Raw genomic sequence first — 22876 nt, 5'->3', positions numbered from 1 at the left:
ATAATAACCTCGTTCAGCGATGCTCGCTCGCTTGAACACGTGTAACGCGCGCGCAGGTTTGCACAGGACTGAGTTTCATATACTACAAAGTACTCTGTGGGACTGAGCGACCGCTGGCGAATGGCGCGAGTAATCGCTCGTCGCACTTGCACACTCGCTTATAGTCCGGCGACAAAACTATCAAAACACACTCTCTTCCCGCGCCCCGGGAAAGAGCCACTGAGCAAGTACCGAACGGGCGCCCTCCCGCGTTTTGGCCCATATAACCGCGAGGTTGGTGGGCCATGGGTGGTGGTGAGTTGATCGCCAACTCGTTTAAGTTTCTAGTTGTACTCGTTCCTCATTCATCGTCGGCGGTCGGACCACTGTCTTTTCCGAGAGGGTCGAGCGGCTTGATGTTAAGCACGTAGATTTGTGCTTGAGCCAAGCATGTTGACCGTTTTCTTGATGCTTGAGCTTGCTTGCCCCGTGATTGCAGCGATTTTATATTTTTTGCTTTGCCATCAGGTTGAACATGAACAAGTTACTCTTCACCCAGTTATATAAGAAAAAAAATCTTGTCATTCAAAAATAATAGAATTAGATCTAAGTAGGTATATTATGTATGTTTTATTGAATGATTAATTGGGAGGTTGGGCACCAGTGTTTGATTTCGACTTGCTCCTGTGTGGGATGCTCCGAACTTTCACGTACTGGCCGGTCATGTTCTACAATTAAAATATTATATTATGCGTACAAAATGACTTCTCACGCGCCATTTTAACTGTATGGGTCAATTGTCATATCAAAAGTACGATTTTAGTCCTTATTTTAAAAGTGAACTTTACTTTTGATTGACAGTTGACCCATTGCGCGTGAGAAGTCATTTTGTACGGACTATACTTATTAGCTTTGATGGCCTAGTGGTTAGGACGTCCGCCTTCCAATCGGAGGTCGGGGTTCGATCCCGGGCACGCACCTCTAACTTTTCGGAGTTATGTGCGTTTTAATTAATTAAATATCACTTGCTTTAACGGTGAAAGAAAACATCGTGAGGAAACCTGCATGCCTGAGAGTTCTCCATAATGTTCTCGAAGGTGTGTGAAATCTACCAATCCGCACGTGGCCAGCGCGGTAGACTATGACCAAAATCCTTCTCACTCTGAGAGGAGACCCGTGCTCTGTAGTCTGTAGTGAGCCGGCGATGGGTTGATCATGATGATGATGATGATACTTATTAGGATTTCAAAGTAGTACTAGCTGACGCCCGCAACCGACATAGATTTTTTTTAAATCCCACGTGGAAATCTTTGTTTCTCTGGGATAAAAAGTAGCCTATGTGTTAATCCAGGGTATAATCTATCTCTATTCCAAATTTCAGCCAAATCTGTTCAGTAACTTTAACTTTTTTTTTTTGCGTGAAAGTTTAAAAAACATGCACACACAGACTTTCGCCTTTAAAATATTAGTGTGCTTGATTAGGTCAACCCACCACCTTCCATGGCCCCATCATCTTGGTTACATTGTAACGCGGTGCGGCAACCGCGCGACCGAGCCGCGTTGAGTGCGCAACGCAACGCACCTCCCGCAGTGCGTCCAGAGCATTGTTTGACACAAGTTGGACTAACCAGGTCATCAAGCGGCGGCTTATAGGTAGCGATGAGGGTGTGTGAGAAAGCCGCGCGGTGCGGCGCCTGGTGCAGCAAGCCGCGCGACCGCGCCACGCCCGAGCGTGCAACGCAACGGACCTCCCGCAGTGCGTCCAGAGCATTGTTTGACACAAGTTGCACTAACCAGGTCATCAAGCGGCGGCTTATAGGTAGCGATGAGGGTGTGTGAGAAAGCCGCGCGGTGCGGCGCCTGGTGCGGCAAGTCGCGCGACCGCGCCGCGCCCGAGCGTGCAACGCAACGGACCTCCCGCAGTGCGTCCAGAGCATTGTTTAAACGCACTGTCGCTAAGAATGCGTACAGTGATTTCTCTTCGTAAACGTCCTAAAGGGTATAAGTACACAAACTTAGATTAAAGGTGCGTTTCCACTAATGCAGCGGTGGGTGGAGTGGAGCGGAGCAGAGCATGATTTGGCCAATCACACAGTTTCCACATGCGGAGTGGGACGGTCCGGTCCGCTCCCTTATGCCCAGCTTCGCGTCATTGGAAATGCACCCTAAGGATTGGGCTCCGCTATACACTCTGACTGTAGCGGGGATCAATCCGCACTCCGCATTCTGCACAGGTTAAAAAACTAAGATGGGGTTCAGACTAGCATTTGTTTAGCACGTTTTAACACGCCAGAGCTCCAGCACGCGTGTTCGGTTTATTGAAGGGTAATTCGACGCGACAAGAGAGAGATCAGACGGACGACGGACTGCTTTACGTGCGTATAGTACGCGATACGCATACCCTGATTGCCATCTCAACCTTTCGCGTACCATACCTACGTATGTTGAGTACATTAACTTTGCTCACAGCTTCAGCTGCGATAGAATGACAGCTACAATGTCACGATCGCAATCACCTCTGATTGGTTGACGCTCGTTCACTATTGGCTACATTCAATTTACAATTCAGCCAATCACAACAATTGAGATTGTAATAATGATTGATGCAGGTTTTACGAAATCGCCCTACAGTTTGCTAATGACAGTTTGTCAAGTGCCTGACATAAAGTGAGAGCAAATTCTCAGTTGTTGAGATTTAGCTTGAGATTTTTAAAGGGGTTACAATGAACCAACAGCTTTATTTGCTGTAATCCGCTGAAACCGATCAAATCTGTATGGTGCAACATGCGATATGCACCCCCCACCCTCCACAGCTAAACATGCACGAAAATCAATCAATACGCACCACCACACAAATCCCAAAACACACTCGACGCACGTTTCGCGACAATCCACAATTGCAAATTGTGGATTGTAAGGTCTACACCTCATGCAACATCTCATACAGATTTGATCCGTTTCAGCGGATTATAGCCAATTAAGTTGTTGGTCCATTGTATCTCATGGATTTCCGCAAAGTAACGTCTGCTTCTATACACATTTTAAGGGGACTCAGTTCAGTGTTTTCTTCATATAAACGTAGGAGGGAAATTACAACAATATTCGATATTGTACGCACATAACTAAGAATTATATCGATTTATCTCGTCATTATCTAGGTTTATTGATGCATAAAACATTGAAAAAAATATTGATTTAAAAGTTACGAGGCTCAAAATATTTCTATTTTAACACTAAATTAATGACAACTTTGGGCGTAAATAAATAAGATTAGGGATATGAAAATTTTAAAACAATTTATCATTAGACGTTGTTTATTTATTCATTAGCTGAAATAGCTTTACTTTGCAAACATAAATTCAGCAGTTTTTTCTCAAAAATACTTTTCCTAGACCCTTTTCGCGCGCTTGATTTCGGTGAAAATCATCGTGCCTCTCAACTTTCTCATACAATGTCAAGTGAAAAGCAAACATGTTACCCACGTGCGCTGCCAATTTCGGTCGAGTGTCCTGCGTCACCTTAAAGGCTTCTTACAAGTTTGACCAGACCACGCTCAACTCAAACTAGTCCGTACAAAATGACTCCTCACGCGCCATTTTAACTCTATGTGTCAACTGTCACGTCAGAAGTACGGTTCACGGACTATAGGTAGGTAATATAACTAGGTACCTACCTATAGTCCACGTATACATTTAATTAAATACTCTTAGGTACTTACCCTTTGGCTAGCTTTACTTAGTATATCTTCTTGTTGCCTTTTTACTTCTTTTGCCCATCCTCTGGAAGACAAAATTCATAATTCTTAAATCGATTATTTTTAATTCATTATGTCTAAATATATAAAAGGAAAAGGTGACTGACTGACTGACTGACTGACTGATCTATAAACGCACAGCTCAAACTACTGGACGTAGTTATCGGACTAAAATTTAGCATGCACATAGCTATTATAATAAAATAAAAAAATCCTTTAATTCGACCATAAATAGATCATATTGATATTTGTTATTATGACGTAGGCATCCGCTAAGAAAGGATTTTTGAAAATTCAACCCCTAAGGGGTTGGAATAGGGGTTTGAATTTGTTTAGTCCACGTGGACGAAGTCGCGAGCATAAGCTAGTGTATAATAATAATAAACATTTAATTTTCAGATACTATTTATTCCATCCATAAATTGTTAGCGACAGTAGACCTTATTAACTATGTTAGTAACTAAATATTGCTGTTATAAAACTAGCTGATGCCGTAGTCGTGACGCGTAGATTTAGGTTTTTTACAATCCCGTTAGCATTCTCTGATTTTCCGGGATAAAAGTAGCCTAGATCTCACTCCATGGAAAAATTGCGTCGATGAGTTGCATCCCTCGCGCATCTCTATCACTCTCTATCCTCTACCCGTCTTCTCCACTCCTGTCCCGCTGGCAAGTTAGGTTGAGATGGCAATCGGTGTTATGAGGCGGAGAAATTATGGCGAAATCGGGTCTTAATATCATAAAAAACCGGCCAAGTGCGAGTCAGGCTCGCGCAACGAGGGTTCCGTACAACAGTCGTATTTTTTTGACATTTTGCGCGATAATTCAAAAACTATCATACATAAAAATAAATAAAAATATATTTTAGAATGCACAGGTACACACACAGACCTTTCATATGATACCCCACTTGTCATAGTTATCTTACTTCTTAAGTAATTAAAAATACTAATTATTAGTTCATGAACACAATATTTTTTTTTGTGTGATGTAACCACAAAGTCACGGTTTTCAGATTTTTTTCCCCCGAATGTCTGCTATAAGACCTATTTACCAGCCAAATTTCATGATTCTAGGTCAACGGGAAGTACTCTGTAGGTTTCTTGGCAGACCGACAGACAGATAGACAACAAAGTGATCCTATAAGGGATCCGTTTTTCCTTTTTAGGTACGGAACTCTAATTATAAAAAGCTCACCCATTAATTTGAAAGAACTCTTCTAAAATCTCTTTGTCCTGGTTCAGTAAATCGACGCATAGAACCTTTGCTTCGGCCCACGTCTCATTGAGCTTCAGAGTCAGGTAGTGTGAGCACAGGGCAAGAATTGCCTAAAAATATAGACGATTTATGCTGTAATAGCCAAGTGGTTAAGACGTCCGCCTCCTAATCGGAGCTCGGGGGTTCGATCCCGGGCACGCATCTTTAACTTTTCGTGTGCGTAATATCAGTTATCACTTGCTTTCGGTGAAGGAACACAACGTGAGGAAACCTGCATACCTGAGAGTTCTACATAATGTTCTCAAAGATGTGTGAAGTCTACCAATCCGCACATGGCCAGCGTGGTAGACTATTGCCAAACCATTCTCACTCTGAGAGGAGACCCGTGCTCTGCAGTGAGCCAGCGGCGATGGGTTGATCATGATCATTGATCACAAATACATGTCTCGGCCTTTCTGTTATGTTTGGGTTGTTTGGTGTTGAACGTTAAGTGATTAGTAAAAATTTTTTCTGATAAGTAATTACCGCCGCCCATGAATAAAACAATATCGACTCTTTAGTGATTTCATTATAAGTACCTGCCTATTATTGAATTTAGAATTGAGAATAGAATAGAATAGGTACTAATTCTGATTCTGATTCTAAATAGAACGGAGTAGAATATAATAGAATGAAATGGAATGGAATAATATAGCTAGCGATAAATAATGTTAAGGTGACGCAGGACGCTCGACCAAAATTGGCAGCGCACGTGGGTAACATGTTTGCTTTTCACTTGACATTGTATGAGAAAGTTGAGAGGCACGATGATTTTCACTGAAATCAAGCGCGCGAAAAGGGTTTAGGAAAAGTATTTTTGAGAAAAAACTGCTGAATTTATGTTTGCAAAGTAAAGTTATTTCAACTAATGAATAAATAAACAACGTCTAATGATAAATTGTTTTAGAATTTTCATATCCCTAATCTTATTTATTTACGCCCAAAGTTGTCATTAATTAAGTGTTAAAATAGGAATCTTTTGAGCCTCGTAACTTTTAAATCAATATTTTTTTTCAATATTTTATATATCAATAAACCTAGATAATGACGAGATAAATCGATATAATTCTTAGTTTTGTGCGTACAATATCGAATATTGTTGTATTTTCCCTCCTACGTTTGTATGGAGAAAGCACCGAACTGAGCTACCTTAAAAACACATTATAATTTATAATAATATTTATTACATACCTCGTCGTAGGGTGCCAGTTGTATGTTCTTGTACAAATTGTAAGCCTCGTCCGCCATTGACACTTTATGTTGTAAATCTTCAGAAAGCATATGTATTAGTGCAAACACCTGAAAAATATTACCTATAAGTACGCGACAGGTCGAGATGGCAATCGGAGTGAGGTGAGGTACCCCGGCGCGGGACAGCGCGGAATACGTGCGGGTTTGCGGGGCGTCTCCCCGCCTCATACCACAATTGCCATCTCGACCTGTCTCGAACTATATCTAGAACTGTTTGGTGTACCCATTTATCTTTCTTTCTGCATTTTCGTGGCGGTTGCGACCCTTTTTCTTTTATAAATGCGAGAGTGTGTCTGTCTGTTGACTTTTCACGGCCCATCTGTTCAACCGATTTTGACGAAAATTGGAGTTATCTTACAATCCCGTGGACTGGCATAAGCTACTTTTTGTCGGGATATTTAAAAACCTTAAATCCTAATGGTATAATAAAATGCGAAAGTGTGTTTATATGTCTGTTGCCTTATCAGAATAGGCTTAATAGATTATGACGAAAATTGATAAGAGATAGCTACTAGGTATAGTATCCCGAAGACGGACATGAGTGTGTTTGTTTACCCTTCAATCACATTTCAACGGAGCAACGGATTGACGTGATTTTTAAGTACCGTACCTCAAAGGGAAAAAGGAACGCTTATAGGATCACTTCGTTTTCTGTCTGTCTGTCTGTCTGTCTGTCTTGCTGTCTGTCCGTCCGTCCGTATCCGGGACGGACAGATGGACAGACAACGAAGTGATCCTATAAGGGTTCCTTTTTTCCTTTTGAGGTACGGAAGTACGGAACCTTAAAAAGGTTGGTAAGGTGGATAAACGGAATACGTCAAAACCTTGGACATCCGAGAGCCGGCCATATCAACGACTCCTAAACACAAGTGAGGTCGTTCTCTACGTAGAAAGTCTGGACTCTTCAACTCTTTGCGTACTTCCCACGACATAACAGGACAATCCAGATCTGTTGCAAGGAATGTATGCATTAATGAATCAGTAGGTACCCGTTTTATAAATGCGAAAGTGTGTTTGTTTGTTGGCTTGTCCTTCAATCACGTCGCAACGGTGCAACGGACTGACGTGATTTTTAGGGTTCCGTACCTCAAAAGGAAAAACGGAACCCTTATAGGATCACTTCGTTGTCTGTCTGTCAAGAAACCTATAGAGTACTTCCGGTTGACCTAGAATCATGAAAGGTAGGTTGGTAGGTTTTTAGGGTTCCGTACCTCAAAAGGCAAAAACGGAACCCTTTTAGGATCACTTTGTTGTCTGTCTGTCTGTCTGTCAAGAAACCTACAGGGTACTTCCCGTTGACCTAGAATCTTGAAATTTGGCAGGTAGGTAGATCTTATAGTTGACATTTTGGGAAAAATCTGAAAACCGTGAATTTAGGGTAAGATCACACAAAAAAAATTAAATTGTGGGCATGAATTACTAATAATTGTGTTTTCCAATTTCTAAGTAAGTTAACTATATCAAGTGGGGTATCATATGAAAGGGCTTCACCTGTGCATTCTAAAACAGATTTTTATTTAGTTTTATGTATCATAGTTTTTGAATTATCGTGCAAAATGAAAAAATACGACTGTAGTACGGAACCCTCATTGCGCGAGCCTGACTCGCACTTGGCCGGTTTTTTGCATGGGCATAGATAAAGACCCGGAGAGCGACACAGGCTACTTTTTATCCCGGAAAATCAAATAGTTCCCACGGGATTCTTAAAAAACCTTATTCCACGCGGATGAAGTCGCGGGCATCAGCTAGTGAAATATACTTTTATGATATATGATTTACTAGCTGATGCCCGCGACTTCGTACGCGTGGATTTAGGTTTTTAAAAATGCCTCGGGAACTCTTTGATTTTCCGGGATAAAAAGTAGCCTGTGTCACTCTCCAGGTCTCAAACTATACCCATGCAAAAAATTACGTCGATCCGTTGCACCGTGGCGACGTGATTGAAGGACCAACCAACAAACCAACAAATCAACTAACAAACACACTTTCGGATTTATAATAGGGGTAGTGATGACCCAGTTCGCACGTTCATAATGGCCCAACTCTAGTATACCTACCTTGTATGACGCCGCGGTGGTCGAGTCGCACGCCGCTCGCGATACAGTCGTGTCTGAACAGCGCCGCCATCAGGCTCGCGATCGTATCACCACGCTTCACTACGCATGGATTCTGGATGGATAAATAAATAAATAAACTTTTATTTCAGGCATATATATACCTACCCATAATTGTGTGTTAGTACAAAAAACAATTACTTAATCCTCTCCTGGCATTGCGTATCTGTTACCTCGCTCTCGCTTCCCTCCCCTGAGCTCGTCGCGTCCTCCTCATCCTCCTCGTCTTCCTCCTCTCCGCGTCCCCTTCTCCGTACTTTGGAACAGCTCCTTCTCCTGTGCCACGCATGCGCGAACTCCCGAGTTGGCGATCAGCGGGAAGCGAGTGTGTAGTTTCAATAGATTTGTCGTTTTTTTTGACGCCAATTGTACAGTACCCGTAGTACAAGATTTTACGTCTCACCAAACCAAACCAAATTCGAGAGTCGAAATACTTCCGCGTTACAGTAAAATGGACATAAACAGCCTTGAATTGAAGTCAAATATTCAATGCCACTGATTTTAATTTCGCAATGTTTCCGCTTGGAGCGCTGGCTGTAGAAGTGTAGACAAACTTGAGCTTTAAAACAAGACATTTAAGATCCAGTTTACTGTAACGCGGAAGTATTTCGACTCTCGAATTTGGTTTGGTTTGGTTTTTTTTTTTTTTTTTTTCCTTATTGTTGAGTGCCAATTAGCTACTCAATTATATTACGATCTAGCCTAATGTATGACTAATAAGTAATTTTATTTTAACCTAAACTTATAAATTATCTTATATACTAAGAAATTGTCCACTGACGCATCTTAGTCTTTCTTGATTTGAGATATGACACTTTGTTCACGTGTTCTTTCAGCACTTACACTATGTACACTATCACTAATCACTATACACTAACTCAAAAGGTTTGGTCCTTTTTAGTCTTCTCACTGTCTCCGTTACGTCAAGCAGCTGGATTGCTTCAACGTTAACGTGGTGGTGGTGGTGGTGGTTTGGTGAGACGTAAAATCTTGTACTACGGGTACAGGAGTGTGAGCTTACAGCATCGGAGGCGCCAGGGCCGGCGCGCCACGTGACGAGCTGTGCCACCGCGCCACCGCTGCGCGCCACATCGCAGACCAGTGCCATAGCCAAGCACTGTATCGCGGGTTTGCTCATCTAAAACATAGTGAAAAGGCTATAACTCACGAGTTGTGAACATATTTTCTCCTTTATACAGAGTGTAACCAGAACGTTAGCAAAATTTAGCGTTATTGTTATCAGTACCTTTATAAACTAGCTTATGCTCGCGACTTCGTCCGCGTGGACTACACAAATTTCAAATCCCTATTTCACCCCCTTAGGGGTTGAATTTTCAAAAATCCTTTCTTAGCGGATGCCTGCGTCATAAAAGCTATCTGCATGCCAAATTTCAGCCCGATCCGTCTAGTAGTTTGTGGTGTGCGTTGATAAAATATCAGTCAGTCAGTCAGTCATTCAGTCACCTTTTCCTTTTATATAATATATTTAGATGCGAAAGTGTGTTCGTTTGTTGGCTGAGTTTGTTGTGGGCTCTTCTCAGACCTGGGCGCGTTTAAAACCCTCGTAGCTTTAGTTTTATGTACGTATTAGTTATCACCACTATATCATCTTACGAATAAAAATTTAGACAATCAGGAAGCGTAAAATTTTACCTATTCTAAATAAATAATTTGAGTTTGAGTTTGTTTGTTGGTTTGTCCTTCAATCACGTTGTACCGGAGCAACGGATAGATGTAATTTTTTGCATGGGTATAGTTAAAGACATGGAGATTGACATTGGCTGACAAATCAACGAGTTCCCACGGGATTTTTTAAAAACCTAAATCTACGCGTACGAAGTCGCTGGAATCAGCTAGTATAAATTTAAAATGCAGTCAGGCTAATTTGGCATCAATCTTTTTATTATAATACTACGTCTCGTCGTAATGCGGGTTACTCTCAAGTAGGAAGTAACTTAACATAGCCACTTAAGAGTGCTCTCCATGGTCGCTTCAAGTCGAGCGTGAGAGTAGGTATGCCTATTGCAATCGACATTTACGGGCGCGACATACTCAAGAGCAAGATGAGTGATGTGTGAACAACGCGAATCAACGTTTGGTATTACGTGAATTTTTTGCAAATTAATAAATGTTTTTTAATGGTACGGTTAACATCAATATCCAACAACGCCTTAAACAAGGCGGTAATTTGCCGGCCACGCTGGTAGGTAAAGAACGCGTTAAACTGAGTGGCCACACTACGATTTAACGTCTAATGCCATTTAAAATGCCGTTTACATTGGCGATAAAATGTCTTCATTTTCAAGATGGACGTTAACGCTGCTACATTGTTTTTAATGAGTGTAATTTTTTATTATATGAATGTACTTTATCATTACCGAAGGAAGAAGAAACAATACAAAGATAGAGAATATGGTGGACTATATAAATGCACAGCAAAATCCAGACAAAAAAGATGACATCATCATTACTCCACTCCATGGCCGCTCCCGTACCAACACGTGCGTTCCGACCATGTAAAAAGTACTCTGTGGTTCCAACCGAGCTCGCGGCGCACTTTGGCAAACGTAAGTGTAACCGCTTTAACGGAATAACTTTCCCGGTGAATCTCTGTGATGTGCCAAAATAAACCGCAAACCGACTCGTGAACGTGAACCCGTGAACCTGACGTTGTTAATGCCGTTGATAAAATTATCGCGATAATCGTGGCTATACCTACGCTTAACGGGAAATGCCGATGAACAACGCGTTTTTGGGCCTTAATGTAGCCGGGAGATAAACTAAAGACGTTTGAAATAATTATTACATAGGTAAGTAAAGTTTGCCTTAGAGCCAATGATTTTGCAATTTTGTAAACCTTTCCTTACACGTTTTATTTTCACACGAAGTTGTCTCCAAAATTTGGTTTAAAATGTATATTTTTACTATATTTATTATTATTTTAAACCATAAATAAAGGACCTAAAATCTAGATCTAATAAGTACTAAGGCAGATATCGAATGATCTCAGAAATTCCAGAGTTATCTAGAATTATTTTATTTCAAGCAAGAGCAAGTAATAGAATAATAGGCGTTATGTTTGTATGGAGCAGTGCGTATAAAGTGTAGCCTTAAGACAACCACTTAAGGCTTCCTTCGATGAAACGAGCAAATGTAACGAAGTGATCCTCGAGACAATCCTAATATTTCTAAGGGCTCTTTTCATATCTATAAATTTATAAAAGGAAAAGGTAACTGACTGACAGACTGACTGACTGACTGATTGACTGACTGATCTATCAATGCACAGCTCCAACTACTGGACGGATCGGGCTGAAATTTGGCATGCAGATAGCTATTACGACGTAGGCATCCAGTAAGAAAGGATTTTTGAAAATTCAACCCCTAATGGGGTGAAACAGGGGTTTGAAATTTGTGTAGTCGACGCGGACAAAGTTGTGAGCATAAGCTAGTTATTAGATAATAGTGAAAGAATATTCAAAATCGGTTCAATAATTCCAGCTTCCTACACACAAACTGCAAACTTTACCTCTTTCTAAATATAATATGTAGCTATATTATATGTACCTAGGTATAATATGTATTACTAGAATCTAGATTTGGAGGGGAAAACTGATGCTGGAAGGGCATTCCATATCCTAGCCGGTTCGAATTACAATTCATCGTTTGTATCCGCGAAATTTCGCATAGGCGTTCCTACCTTTCTTGCCTTGCAATATTATGATAGGTTATATATTATACATTAATTGACTTACTGTTATCATATCTAGAAGACTGTACACGCCATTCCTCGATACGAATTTCTCCCTGTATTCCTTCCTCCATATGATCGCTTCCCAAATGAAGTTTAACATCGAAACAAGCCATCTGAAATAAGAGCCCGTTATCTCTTCGCATTGGCGAAAAACAAAATCAAAAAATTATGAAAACCGACTTAAGTAAATAACCACAACATTTTTTTACTTTTTAGTGTTTGTGGTTATTGAAGTCTGTATTTTTCTTTTGAATTTTTTTATTTTACATTTTTACGTAATTTTCCGTCGCATAAAGCGCTGAACTAAACTAAACGCCCGGCGTCGCCCCGTCCGACTGTTCGCATATAAAGGTTCGTACGCACCTGAGCGGCGCGGCGCGGCGCTTCAGTCCGACTGCAGAACGCGTCACCTCAGGCCGCTCGACGGTGCCTACCGCACTACAACTTCAGTACGCGGCACCTCGCGTCACTTGCGCGTCACTTTTATACCCGTTCGCGTACGAGCGCGAAGCGCCGTGCCGCGCCGCTGGGTATGTCGCACTAGCGTCACTGCACTGCGCGTCGCTTCGCTGCGCTTCAAAATATTCTCTCCAGCCGTGCCGCGCGGCAACGCGCGGTGAAGCGCTGTGCAGCGCCGCTCTAGTGCGATATGCGCCATACAAAATGATAGAAATGATATTTTGACGCTCTGTGCCGCGACGTGCAGCTCGCTGAAGCGCCGCGCCGCGCCGCTCAGGTGCGTACGAACCTTTAGTCATTGTTCGGCGTGTTTGGTGTGTCACGTTACCCGAATACTACCACCGATAGCTCAGTCGCTAAAGTATCGGCGCCGTACGTGCAGCAGGTGTGTCGCTACCCTTACTATGGCCAAACCGTTCTCATTCTGAGAGGAGATCCGTGTTTCGATGTGGATGAGCCAACCTGTCGCTTAGTAAGAAGTGTTTGTCGAGGGAATACAGCGCAATGTCGAGCATCTTGGCGGCCAGCGTGTTGATGGAGGCGGGCCACTCGACCTGCGGGTACACACAGCAGGTCAGCTGCCGGTCTGCTTCCACCGCGCTGGTGAGCAGGCGCAGCGTCAGCGCTAGTATCACTTGGCTCTTCTCCACGGGTGGGCAACGCTGCTCGAGCAACGTGTCACAAAGATCTAAGAAGGATACAGAATTTTACGGAGCAAAGGTTTCCTTAGTGACAAAGTTGCATGGAGGCAACCGACATGATCTTTCAATACGGTATTTAACTGTGTCAAAAATAAATTATTTCTCAGTGATTATTAAATAGAGGGTCTTCCAAAATACGTAAAATTCAACCCCTAAGGGGGTGGAACAGGGGTTAGAAATGTGTAGTCCACGCGGACGAAGTCGCGAGCATAAGCTAGTTTTACATATTATGCTTTGAATATGTAAAATTTAATTTGAAGCTAAGATAGCCTAGTGATTAGGACGTCCGCCTTCTAGTCGAAGGTCGGGGTTCGAACCCGGGCACGCACCTCTAACTTTTCGGAGCTATGTGCGTTTTAAGTAATTAAATGTCACTTGCTTTAACGGTGAAGGAAAACATCGTGAGGAAACGTGCATGCCATAATGTTCTCAAAGATGTGTGAAGTCTACCAATCCGCACATGGCCAGCGTGGTAGACTATGGCCAAAACCCTTCTCACTATGAGAGGAGACCCATGCTCTGTAGTGAGCCGGCGATGAGTTGATCATGATGATGCTTTGAATCGTCAAAAGAGTCTGCCACTGGTTCGGAATACCATTTCAACCAAGAAGAACCAGCAAGAAACTCGAGCATTCCTGCAGAACTAAACAGCTCGGCTTCGGCTGTGGGCAGAGTTGATAATGCAAAAGTATTCACGCATGAGTATAATGATTCCGTGAGTGTCGAACAGGTCGCGCAGAGAGTCGGCTCGCGTCGGTTCGCTTCGGCTGCGGATGGCCACGTGCAGCAGTCGCACGCACCAGTACAGTACTGGCAGCTCGTACGGGTTCTCAGAGTACCATTCGATGTACCACATTATTCTGCGATGAAAAATCTTAGAGATAATAGTGGGGTAGTGTACATAAACACTCTTAGTACCTACGGCTACTGGCTATATCATATAAGTATAGCTTTATAATGGAAAGTGATCTGAAGAGCTTTTTGGCGTCATTCCATCTTCCTTTTTCTACAACCAAACCGTACGCCACCGTAAGCAATTTTACCCACACCACCTGGGTGTCTGGTGCACTTCGACCGTCCGTTGTGCCAGATACTTCTTTGAACGCACATCTGAATCGTACACGTATCTGAATTTTAAAAAAAGGCCATGGTGATATGAAATCACAGAAAAATAGGGCTACATTTAGGACTACCTGCGTGAAATCTACTAACATTTTGACATCTGTCGAAGCCTCGACGTTTTGTTAGAAGTTGCTAACCACATCACTGTCTGTCATGAACTGTGCTATTACAAACTGACTATTGCATACCGTCTTATTATATCATACTCTGCGACTACTTTGGAAGGCATGAGGTGTAAAGTGCACACTAAAGCTTGGAGTGCGCTTTTACGAATCTCTGCGAAAAGGGACGAAGACCAGCGCGCCCTGAGGTCACACAGATTAGGGTCCAGCAGAAACATCAGACCCAGGACCCAATACTGGGATTCGACCATCTGAAATGTTAAGGTATTTTAAGTCCACTAGCAATCCTTGTTTGACCATCGATAGCTCAATTGTTAAAGGAGCGGACTGAAAACCGAAAGGTTGCCGGTTCAAACCCCACACGTTGCACTATTGTCGTACCTACTCCTAGCACAAAGGTATTAAATAAATAGAAGAATGAAGAAACTTTTCGTTTTCTCCGTGCCTCATCATCATCCTCATGATCAACCCATTAATGGCCCACTACTAAGAACGCATCTCCTCTCAGTATGTAAAGAATTTAGGCCATAGTTGTACCACGCTGGCCCAGTGCGGATTGGCAGAGTTCACACCCTTTAGTTTCTCTAATCTGTGGTTCAAACCTTTGAGAACACTATGGAGAACTCTCATAAAGAAAGAAAACTTTTTGTTTTCATGGAGTATTGTTTTAATTTGTTAACTTTACAGTAACGGCGGTTACGCACTCATCCGATTAGAGTCCGTGAAAATACGTTCCTTTTTGTTGTATATGGGAGCTTATGACGTATGTCGTATATAATCGCTGGTATTCTCACGGATGACGGGTATAACTCGGATGACGGGAGTGCAGTGCGTAATCGCCGTTAGGGTGAAAGTCTGCTGCTTGGATAACGGTAACAGGTAAGAAGAAGTGGGTAATAGAAGAATCATAAATCATAAATTTTATTGCCTTTAAGTTGCTGAGTGCTGACATAAATTATATAAGGAACACGGAAAAAGAATTAATAATACAGATAAATAGTAAATAATAATAATTAATTAGACCTAGGTCTAGGTCTAGGACTAGGGCTAGGCCTGACTTGTTAGTCATCACCTGACTAGGCTTACAAGAAGAAGAAGAAATAAGAAGAACTTACAAATTTATTACAAGGGAAGGTTTTAAGCAAGTCCACGGAGAAGTAGATGAGAATCTTCTTGAACTGAACATCTACTTGAGAAGTGTTGAATCCTACATCTTGTATCCAGATTTGTTTTGGAGAAACCTCAGTAAGCACCGACAGCGACATTATATCTGAAATCCATAATCCATACTAATATTATAAATGCAAAAGTGTGTCCGTCTGTCCGTCTGCCTGTCTGCTAGTCTTTCACGGACCATCCGTTCAACCGATTTTGATTAAATTTGGTACAGCGATAGCTTTTATCCCAGAGAAGGACATGGGCTTTATATATTTAGACTAGACTTAGATATTATATTTAGACTATCTTATGCACGCGACTTCGTCCACGTGAACTACACAAATTCCTAACCCCAATTTTACCCCTTTAGGGATTGAATTTTCAAATATCCTTTCTTAGCGGATGTTTACGTCATAATAGTTATCACTTATCAGTATGGCAAATTTCAGCCCGATCCGTCCAGTAGTTTGAGCTGTAGATCAGTCAGTCAGTCGCCTTTTCCTTTTATATATTTAAGATTCCATTGCGTTAATTAATATGGTATTTACGACATCACGAATCTTCTCCATTGGATTATAAGGTAGAATGTAGTTGACCTGGCATCAGCAAAGGGCAGAATGCCTCGAGCCGTTCCCCGAAGCAGCGCAGCAGCGCATGCGCAATGACGGTCAGGGTAAGTCTCTCGTGTTGGCGGCCCCTCGCGCGGCATTCGTACCGGTACGCCCATAAGAAACACCTGTGGGAAGGCAAAGCGGTTTATAATCATACTAGTTTTAGACGACCTCCCTGACGCAGTAGTGCTCCCTGAGTGCTCTGATCTTATAAGTAGGAGGTCCCGGGTTCGATTCCCAGTAGGGACAACCCTTAACCTCCCCTGGCACCACTTACATTTCGGTTACGTGGGCCGAATCGCGGGAGAGCCCACGGTACTTGATTTGGGCGTGTTTCCCGAAACCGCCTTCTTGACTCCCGACAAGTTGTTTATCTATGTTTTATGTGAATGTACCTGGAGTCTTTCTCCCCTTCCTGGGGCAGACGTACTAAAACGCAGAGTACCAGCAGGGACATTATGGGAATTTATAATTTCTAAATTGGTGGTAGTGGGAGGCTAGTTACCTCCCTACCCGTGCTGCCAAGCGAGTTAGCGTTCCAGTAACACGCCGCCTAGAAACCGATAAACGATATATTATGGTTTCATGAAACTACCACATCTCTTCCAAGTTAACCCGGTTCCATCTCAGACGACATCATCACTTGCCACCAGGTGAGATCCCAGTCAAGGGCTAACTTGTATCAGAATATAAACAACCTTTTACCTAACCGCCGAGCACTAACTAACCTTTGAGAGTAATAATCTGGACAGGGAAAGTTCCTGACGACATCAGGGTTTTCATCAAAAAAACTCCTCAGTGTTTTCACCAAAATCAAGAGCAAGGATAGAGTCATTGACATATAGATGCTGCTTGAACCTAAAATGTAATAAACGTAGCTAGCAATACATTATTTGAAAAAGTTTTAGCGGGCAAACCATCTGGCGGGGCGGGTCACCTGTTGCTAAGTGATCACCGCCCTCTATGAATATTTACAGCACTAGAGGTGCCCCAATGAGATTGCCGGCTTTTTAAGAATTTGACGAATGATGCATCAATGGTGGTGTCTAGCTTACAGGAGCCAATTGCGACAGGTAATAGGGTATACCATTCAGTTAATACTAAACGATCAACTAATTACATTTGCGACAGCCAGAAGGATTTTTGAAGGAACCGATCTACATGGGCTAGAGCCAACCCTGAAAATATTTACCGAGTTTAACGTTGAAATCCTGTGGGTCCAAGGGAGTCTCTTCATAATCTGGCAAATCTTTCATAGGAAAGTACGGGTTGAAGCGGTAGAGGATGTTTTCAATAATATTTTCCTTCATCAGATCGATACCTGAGAACAATTAAAGCATCAAGTAGGTACTGTTTTACTAAGGGTGTTATGCTAATCATCCTAAATCGGGGCGAGCATTCGTCTGACAATTGTCAGGGTATACATCTCGTGATGTGACCCTGCAGCGGTTATACCTAGTGCATGCCTTCTTACGACATAGTTTACAGAAAGAGCTTACAGCTAGTGGTTGAATGACACGCCAGCAGCAAGGCAATCTGTTGGAAAGTCTGGAAGCGCTGTAGGATCGCAAGCATTCGGACGACAGTGATGAGGTGTGACCAGGTGGTGGTTACGTAAAACGTTGCAGTAGCGACAGCAACGCGACAGCAGTAACAATGCGACAGTTCATTTGCTGTCCCTCTTCTTCTTCTTCTTATTTTGCTTTGTGGCTTTTGCTGTATCTCTCTAGCCGGACGTTTGACAGCAATGATCGCGAGATTTACGCCTGTCGCAAGCCTGTCACGAGATACGTAATCACCCTGCTGGCCGCGGTTAGTGCATGCTTCATCTGGCAACTGCCAGGGTATATACCTCCTGATGTGACCCTGCAGCGGTTATCCCATGTGCATGGCTTCTTACGACAATTGGACGTAGTTTACAGCAAAGCGCTTACAGCAATTGGTCGAATTGCACGCCAGCAGCATGGCAATCTGTTGGAAAGTCGGGAAGCGCTGCGGTGTTGCCAGAGCAAGCATTCGGGCGACGGTGATGAGGAGGTGTGACCCAGCGGCGCTTAGTGCATGCTGTCTCCGCAAGGTCCCCGGCCCGCGCGCTTCGTCCGTCGCCGACAACTGCCAGAGGATCCCTCGTGACACCAGCTCGAACAGATCGTCATCTTCCACTCGTAGAAGAAGGTAACCTTAAATCAGGTTGGGTAGTTACGCACTTCTAACTTTTCGGAGTTATGTGCCTTTTTCAGAAATTAAATATCATTTGCTTTAACGGTGAAGGAAACCATTGTGAGGAGAAACCTGTGTTGGTGAATGTGTGTGAAGTCAGCGAATCCGTACTTGGCCGGCGTGGTGGACTATGGCCAAACTCTTATCATACTGAGAGGAGATATGCTGAGAACAGATAAGCCCACAGCTAACGTTCACTATTTCTCGCTATTCAGCGGTGGAACGGTAGAGACTAGAGGGGTAAATAAAATAAAAAATGTAGGGTTCCGTCCCTCAAAAGGAAAAAAGGAACCCTTATAGGATCCCTTCTTTGTCGGTCTGTGTGTCTGTCTGTCTGCCTTTCCGTCTGTCCTTCATATCTGTCAAGAAAACCTACAGGGTACTTCCGGTAGACCTAGAATCATGAAATTAGGTAAGCAGGTAGGTCTTATAGCACAAGTACAGTACGCGGCAGAAAGTAATGTACATTTTTGATTTACCATGCAAAATGTCGAAAAAATACAACTGTAGTACGGAACCCTCGTAGCGCGAGTCTGACTCGCAATGGCCGGTTTTTTTACCTAAAATTCCGATATAATTCCTGACAGCTTCAAGTTGAGTAATAACATCGGACATGACTGTCAACAAAATCGGCTTGTCCATGTTGCGCATGAGCAGAACCAGCAGTTCTCGCAGACTGGGCTTCTTCTTTAAGTTCTCCACCAAATACTCAAGTACAGTGGTAAGACTGTTTAGAGCGTCGATTTTCTGTGTTACATGTAAAGGTCTTCTCAAATAAAACCTTACTAAATTATTACCCATAATATTATAAATGTGAAAGTGTGTTTGTTCGTTGGTTTTTAGGGTTTCGTACCTCAAAAGGAAAAACGGGACCCTTATAGGATCACTTTGTTGTCTGTCTGTCTGTCGGTCAGTCAAAAAACCTACAGGGTACCTACTTCCCGTTGACCTAGAATCATGAAATTTGACAGGTAGGTAGGTCTTATAGCAGACATTAGGGGAAAAATCTGAAAACCGTGAATTAGTGGTTCAATCACACTAAAAAAAAAAAATTGAGGTCGTGAACTAAAAATTAGTATTTTTAATTTTCGAAGTAAGATAATTATGTCAAGTGGGGTATCATATGAAAGTGCTTTCTTTACCTACACATTCTAAAACAGATTTTATTTATTTTTATGCCAGACATAGGTAGGTAGGCTGGTTCGTTTTTGATTTATCGTGCAAAATGTCGAAAAAATACGACTGTAGTACGGAACCCTGGGTGCGCGAGTCTGACTCGCACTTGACTGTTTTTTTATTTAACTTATCCAATCAGTACCCTTATTATAAATGCGAAAGTGTGTTTGTTTGTTGGTTTGTTAGTTTGTTGATTTGTTGGTTTGTCCTTCAATCAGGTCGCAACGGTGCAACGGATTGACGTGATTTTTTGCATGGGTATAGATAAAGACCTGGAGGGTGACATAGGCTACTTTTTATCCCGGAAAATTAAAGAGTGCCCACGGGATTTTTAAAAACCTAATTCCAGACGAAGTCGCGGGCATCAGCTGGTTTCAAATCAAATGTGTATAAAACAAAGGATACATATCCGAAGCGAGCTAACACGGCAAAGTCACGCAGGTGAGCTTCCAGCCTCTCAGTGTTCTGCCGACCCACGGGATCTTTTAACAGGAACTCCAAGATGGCTGCCACCTCCCATCCGTACGTCGGGCATCCTTCGCGCCATTTACTATCTGCAATTATTACGAGTTGGAGTTAGGAAAAACAAACAAACACCTAAAACTCGGCCAAGTGCGGGTCGGACTAGCACAAGAAGGGTTCCGTACCATCGTGCAAGAAATAATAAAATAAATTTTTTTATTTGTTTTTTCAAATTTTTTGTGCCAAATTTTATCTTATCTTATCTTGCATAGTTTCTACGCATCGTACTGGAACGCTAAATTGCTTGGCGGCACTTCTTTGCCGGTAGTGTGGTAACTAGCCACGGCCGAAGGCCCACCAGACCAGACCAGAAATTTAGAAATTATAAAATTCTAAACCCCTGCCGGGAATCGAACCCGGGACCTCACAAAGACAACAGCGCTTATCACTGCGCCAGGGAGGTCGTACAAACTTTGGGCTACTACCTACTTACTTAGTACTTACAATAAACAATGGGAAGGTTTGCAGGTCAAGAGTGCGGACGCAAGAAATCTGATAAAAATAGGTATACCGTCAAAGGGAATGTGGGCTAAGGAAAGTTCAATTTCAACTGCAATAGAAGGACCTGTGTATTACTTTTGATACGAGGTCGACGCATAAGTCTAGAGAAATTATCGGCAGTAGGTCCTTTGATAGACATGTGTGAACTCACTGCCTTAAGTACTATACCTCACCTAGTTATCGATTTTTAGGGTTCCGTACCCAAAGGGTAAAATAGGACTGGACGGTTCGTCAGTCTATCACCAGGTTGTATCTCATGGACCGTGATAGTTAGATAGTTGAAATGTTCACAGATGATGTATTTCTGTTGCTGCTATAAAAATTTGTATTTATTTATTATTATTATTTACTAGTTGATGCCCGCGACTTTGTCCGTGTGGAATTAGGTTTTTTAAAAATCCCGTGGAAACTCTTTGATTTTCCGGGATAAAAAGTAGCCTATGTCACTCTCCAGGTCTTTTATCATACCCATGCAAATCACGTCATTCTGTTCCACCGTTGCGAAGTATAGAAGTTCGCATTTATAATAAGGGTGCTGATTTGTACCAAAACATTTACAGTAAAGAGAAACAGAAAGCAAAAGTGGTCAGGGAAGCACTTATCTCTATAAGAGATTTGTGTTTATTTATTTATTGTCACAGTCCAAGACCACATTGAATAAAAATCTTTCTATTTCTATTGAACGCGTCTACCCTTCCATCGGTTCTGCGACAGACATGGCCTGCCCGTTCCTAATATGCCAACAAACCACATTCATCATCATCAAATTTAAGGAAATAGATATCCTTACTGTAGCCTCTCAATATATTTATAATAACATAATTTTTGTAAGACAAAATATTCTTAGTTACAAGAAAATTGGTGATCTACACACTTACACAATAGGCTAACTAGAAACAGAGACAAACTTGCAGCTCCTGCCTTCCGCCTCAGGAAAGTCCAAAAGTCATTTGTGGGTATGGGTATTACCTTTTATAATAAAATCCCGCAAACTATTTTGGACTTACCTTTGCACAAGTTTAAAAAATCTATTAAAAATATGCTCCTGAAAAAAGCATATTACAACAATTGAAGATTATCTAAATGATAAAAGAGCGTGGATTTGACCTGCAGCTCGTTCCAGCAACGCACAAGACTGCAAATACTATTTTATACATGGCATAATCTTGTACCTATATCAAATATTTGAAAAGAGCAACCGCCGAGTTTCTTGCTGGTTCTTCTCGGCAGGAAAGGCATTCCGAACCAGTGGTAGATGCATCCGACTATTCGTAAGCACTTGTAAAAGTTTATACGAATAAAAAAGATTTTCATTTCAAAAAAGATTTTCATTTTTCATCATCATCAACCGATAGACGTCCACTGCCGGACATAGGTCTCTTGTAGGGACTTTCACACGCCACGGTCTTGCGCTGCCTGGATTCAGCGGCTCCCTGCGACTCGTCTGATGTCATCCGTCCACCTAGTCTGCCAACACTGCGTCTTCCGGTGTGAGGTCGCCGTTCTAGCACCTTGGGACCCCAACGTCTATCGGTTTTACGAACAAACCACACCCATGTGGTTTTACAAACCACATTATCTTCAGCCAAATAAATCACCTGTAGGTATCGGGTCCAACTCCTTTATCAAGTTTCTTTTAAGCTTGGCCTTTTCAGAGTACTGTTTCCCTCCAGGGCCGTGTACACATTGATACGTGTCAGAACTCCCCGAACTTGATTCCGAGACGCCCAAGTACTCGTCGGTGGTGATTCTTGTGTACTTATCATCATACAGCTTCCGTCTGAAGATCTGTGTGTGTGAGGAGCTGACGGAATCCGCGCAGTCACCTTTAGCCCTTTTTGACGGATCTTTAGGTTTGTTCTTCTTAGCTTCAGCTTTGGGAACGGAGGTAGTGTAGGTCGAACGCTTTTTATCCATGTTGGTTAGAAACGGATAACTAGCCAAACAGGCTAGTAAAAATAAATTATTATTTTCATGTGTTACATACGAAGTATATAAACAGTCAGTGGTTACAGATTGAGTTTATAATGTTTATTTGTATCTATATAGTCCGTACAAAATTAGTTCTCACGCGCCATTTTAACTTTATGGGTGAACTGTCATGTCAAAACTTAACACACACTCGTACCTCAAAAGGAAAAACGGAACCCTTATAGGGAACTTCCCGTTAAGATAT

At 42.3% G+C, this 22876-nt stretch overlaps 1 protein-coding gene across 1 annotated transcript; it reads right to left on the bottom strand.

Moving 5' to 3' along the window:
* Window positions 1–620: 620 nt before the first annotated feature.
* LOC117995640 (uncharacterized) lies at window positions 621–22617 on the bottom strand. The gene is made up of 21 exons (XM_069508801.1): window positions 22299–22617; window positions 20083–20231; window positions 19062–19248; window positions 18216–18461; window positions 17474–17602; window positions 17010–17139; window positions 16267–16406; window positions 15628–15782; window positions 14579–14763; window positions 13965–14128; window positions 13030–13255; window positions 12110–12221; window positions 9376–9492; window positions 8298–8409; window positions 7065–7189; window positions 6181–6288; window positions 4930–5060; window positions 3698–3758; window positions 1774–1971; window positions 1608–1727; window positions 621–707 (listed from the first exon to the last, which is right to left on the bottom strand). The coding sequence occupies exons 1-21, from the start codon at window positions 22615–22617 to the stop codon at window positions 621–623; spliced, it is 3201 nt and encodes a 1066-aa protein (XP_069364902.1).
* Between the last annotated feature and the right edge of the window lie 259 nt (window positions 22618–22876).

The sequence above is a fragment of the Maniola hyperantus genome, chromosome Z (genome assembly GCF_902806685.2).
Source record: "Maniola hyperantus chromosome Z, iAphHyp1.2, whole genome shotgun sequence".
Classification (NCBI taxonomy): domain Eukaryota; kingdom Metazoa; phylum Arthropoda; class Insecta; order Lepidoptera; family Nymphalidae; genus Maniola; species Maniola hyperantus.
Note: the sequence above shows the minus strand (reverse complement) of the source record. Positions and strands in the feature narration are given on the sequence as shown.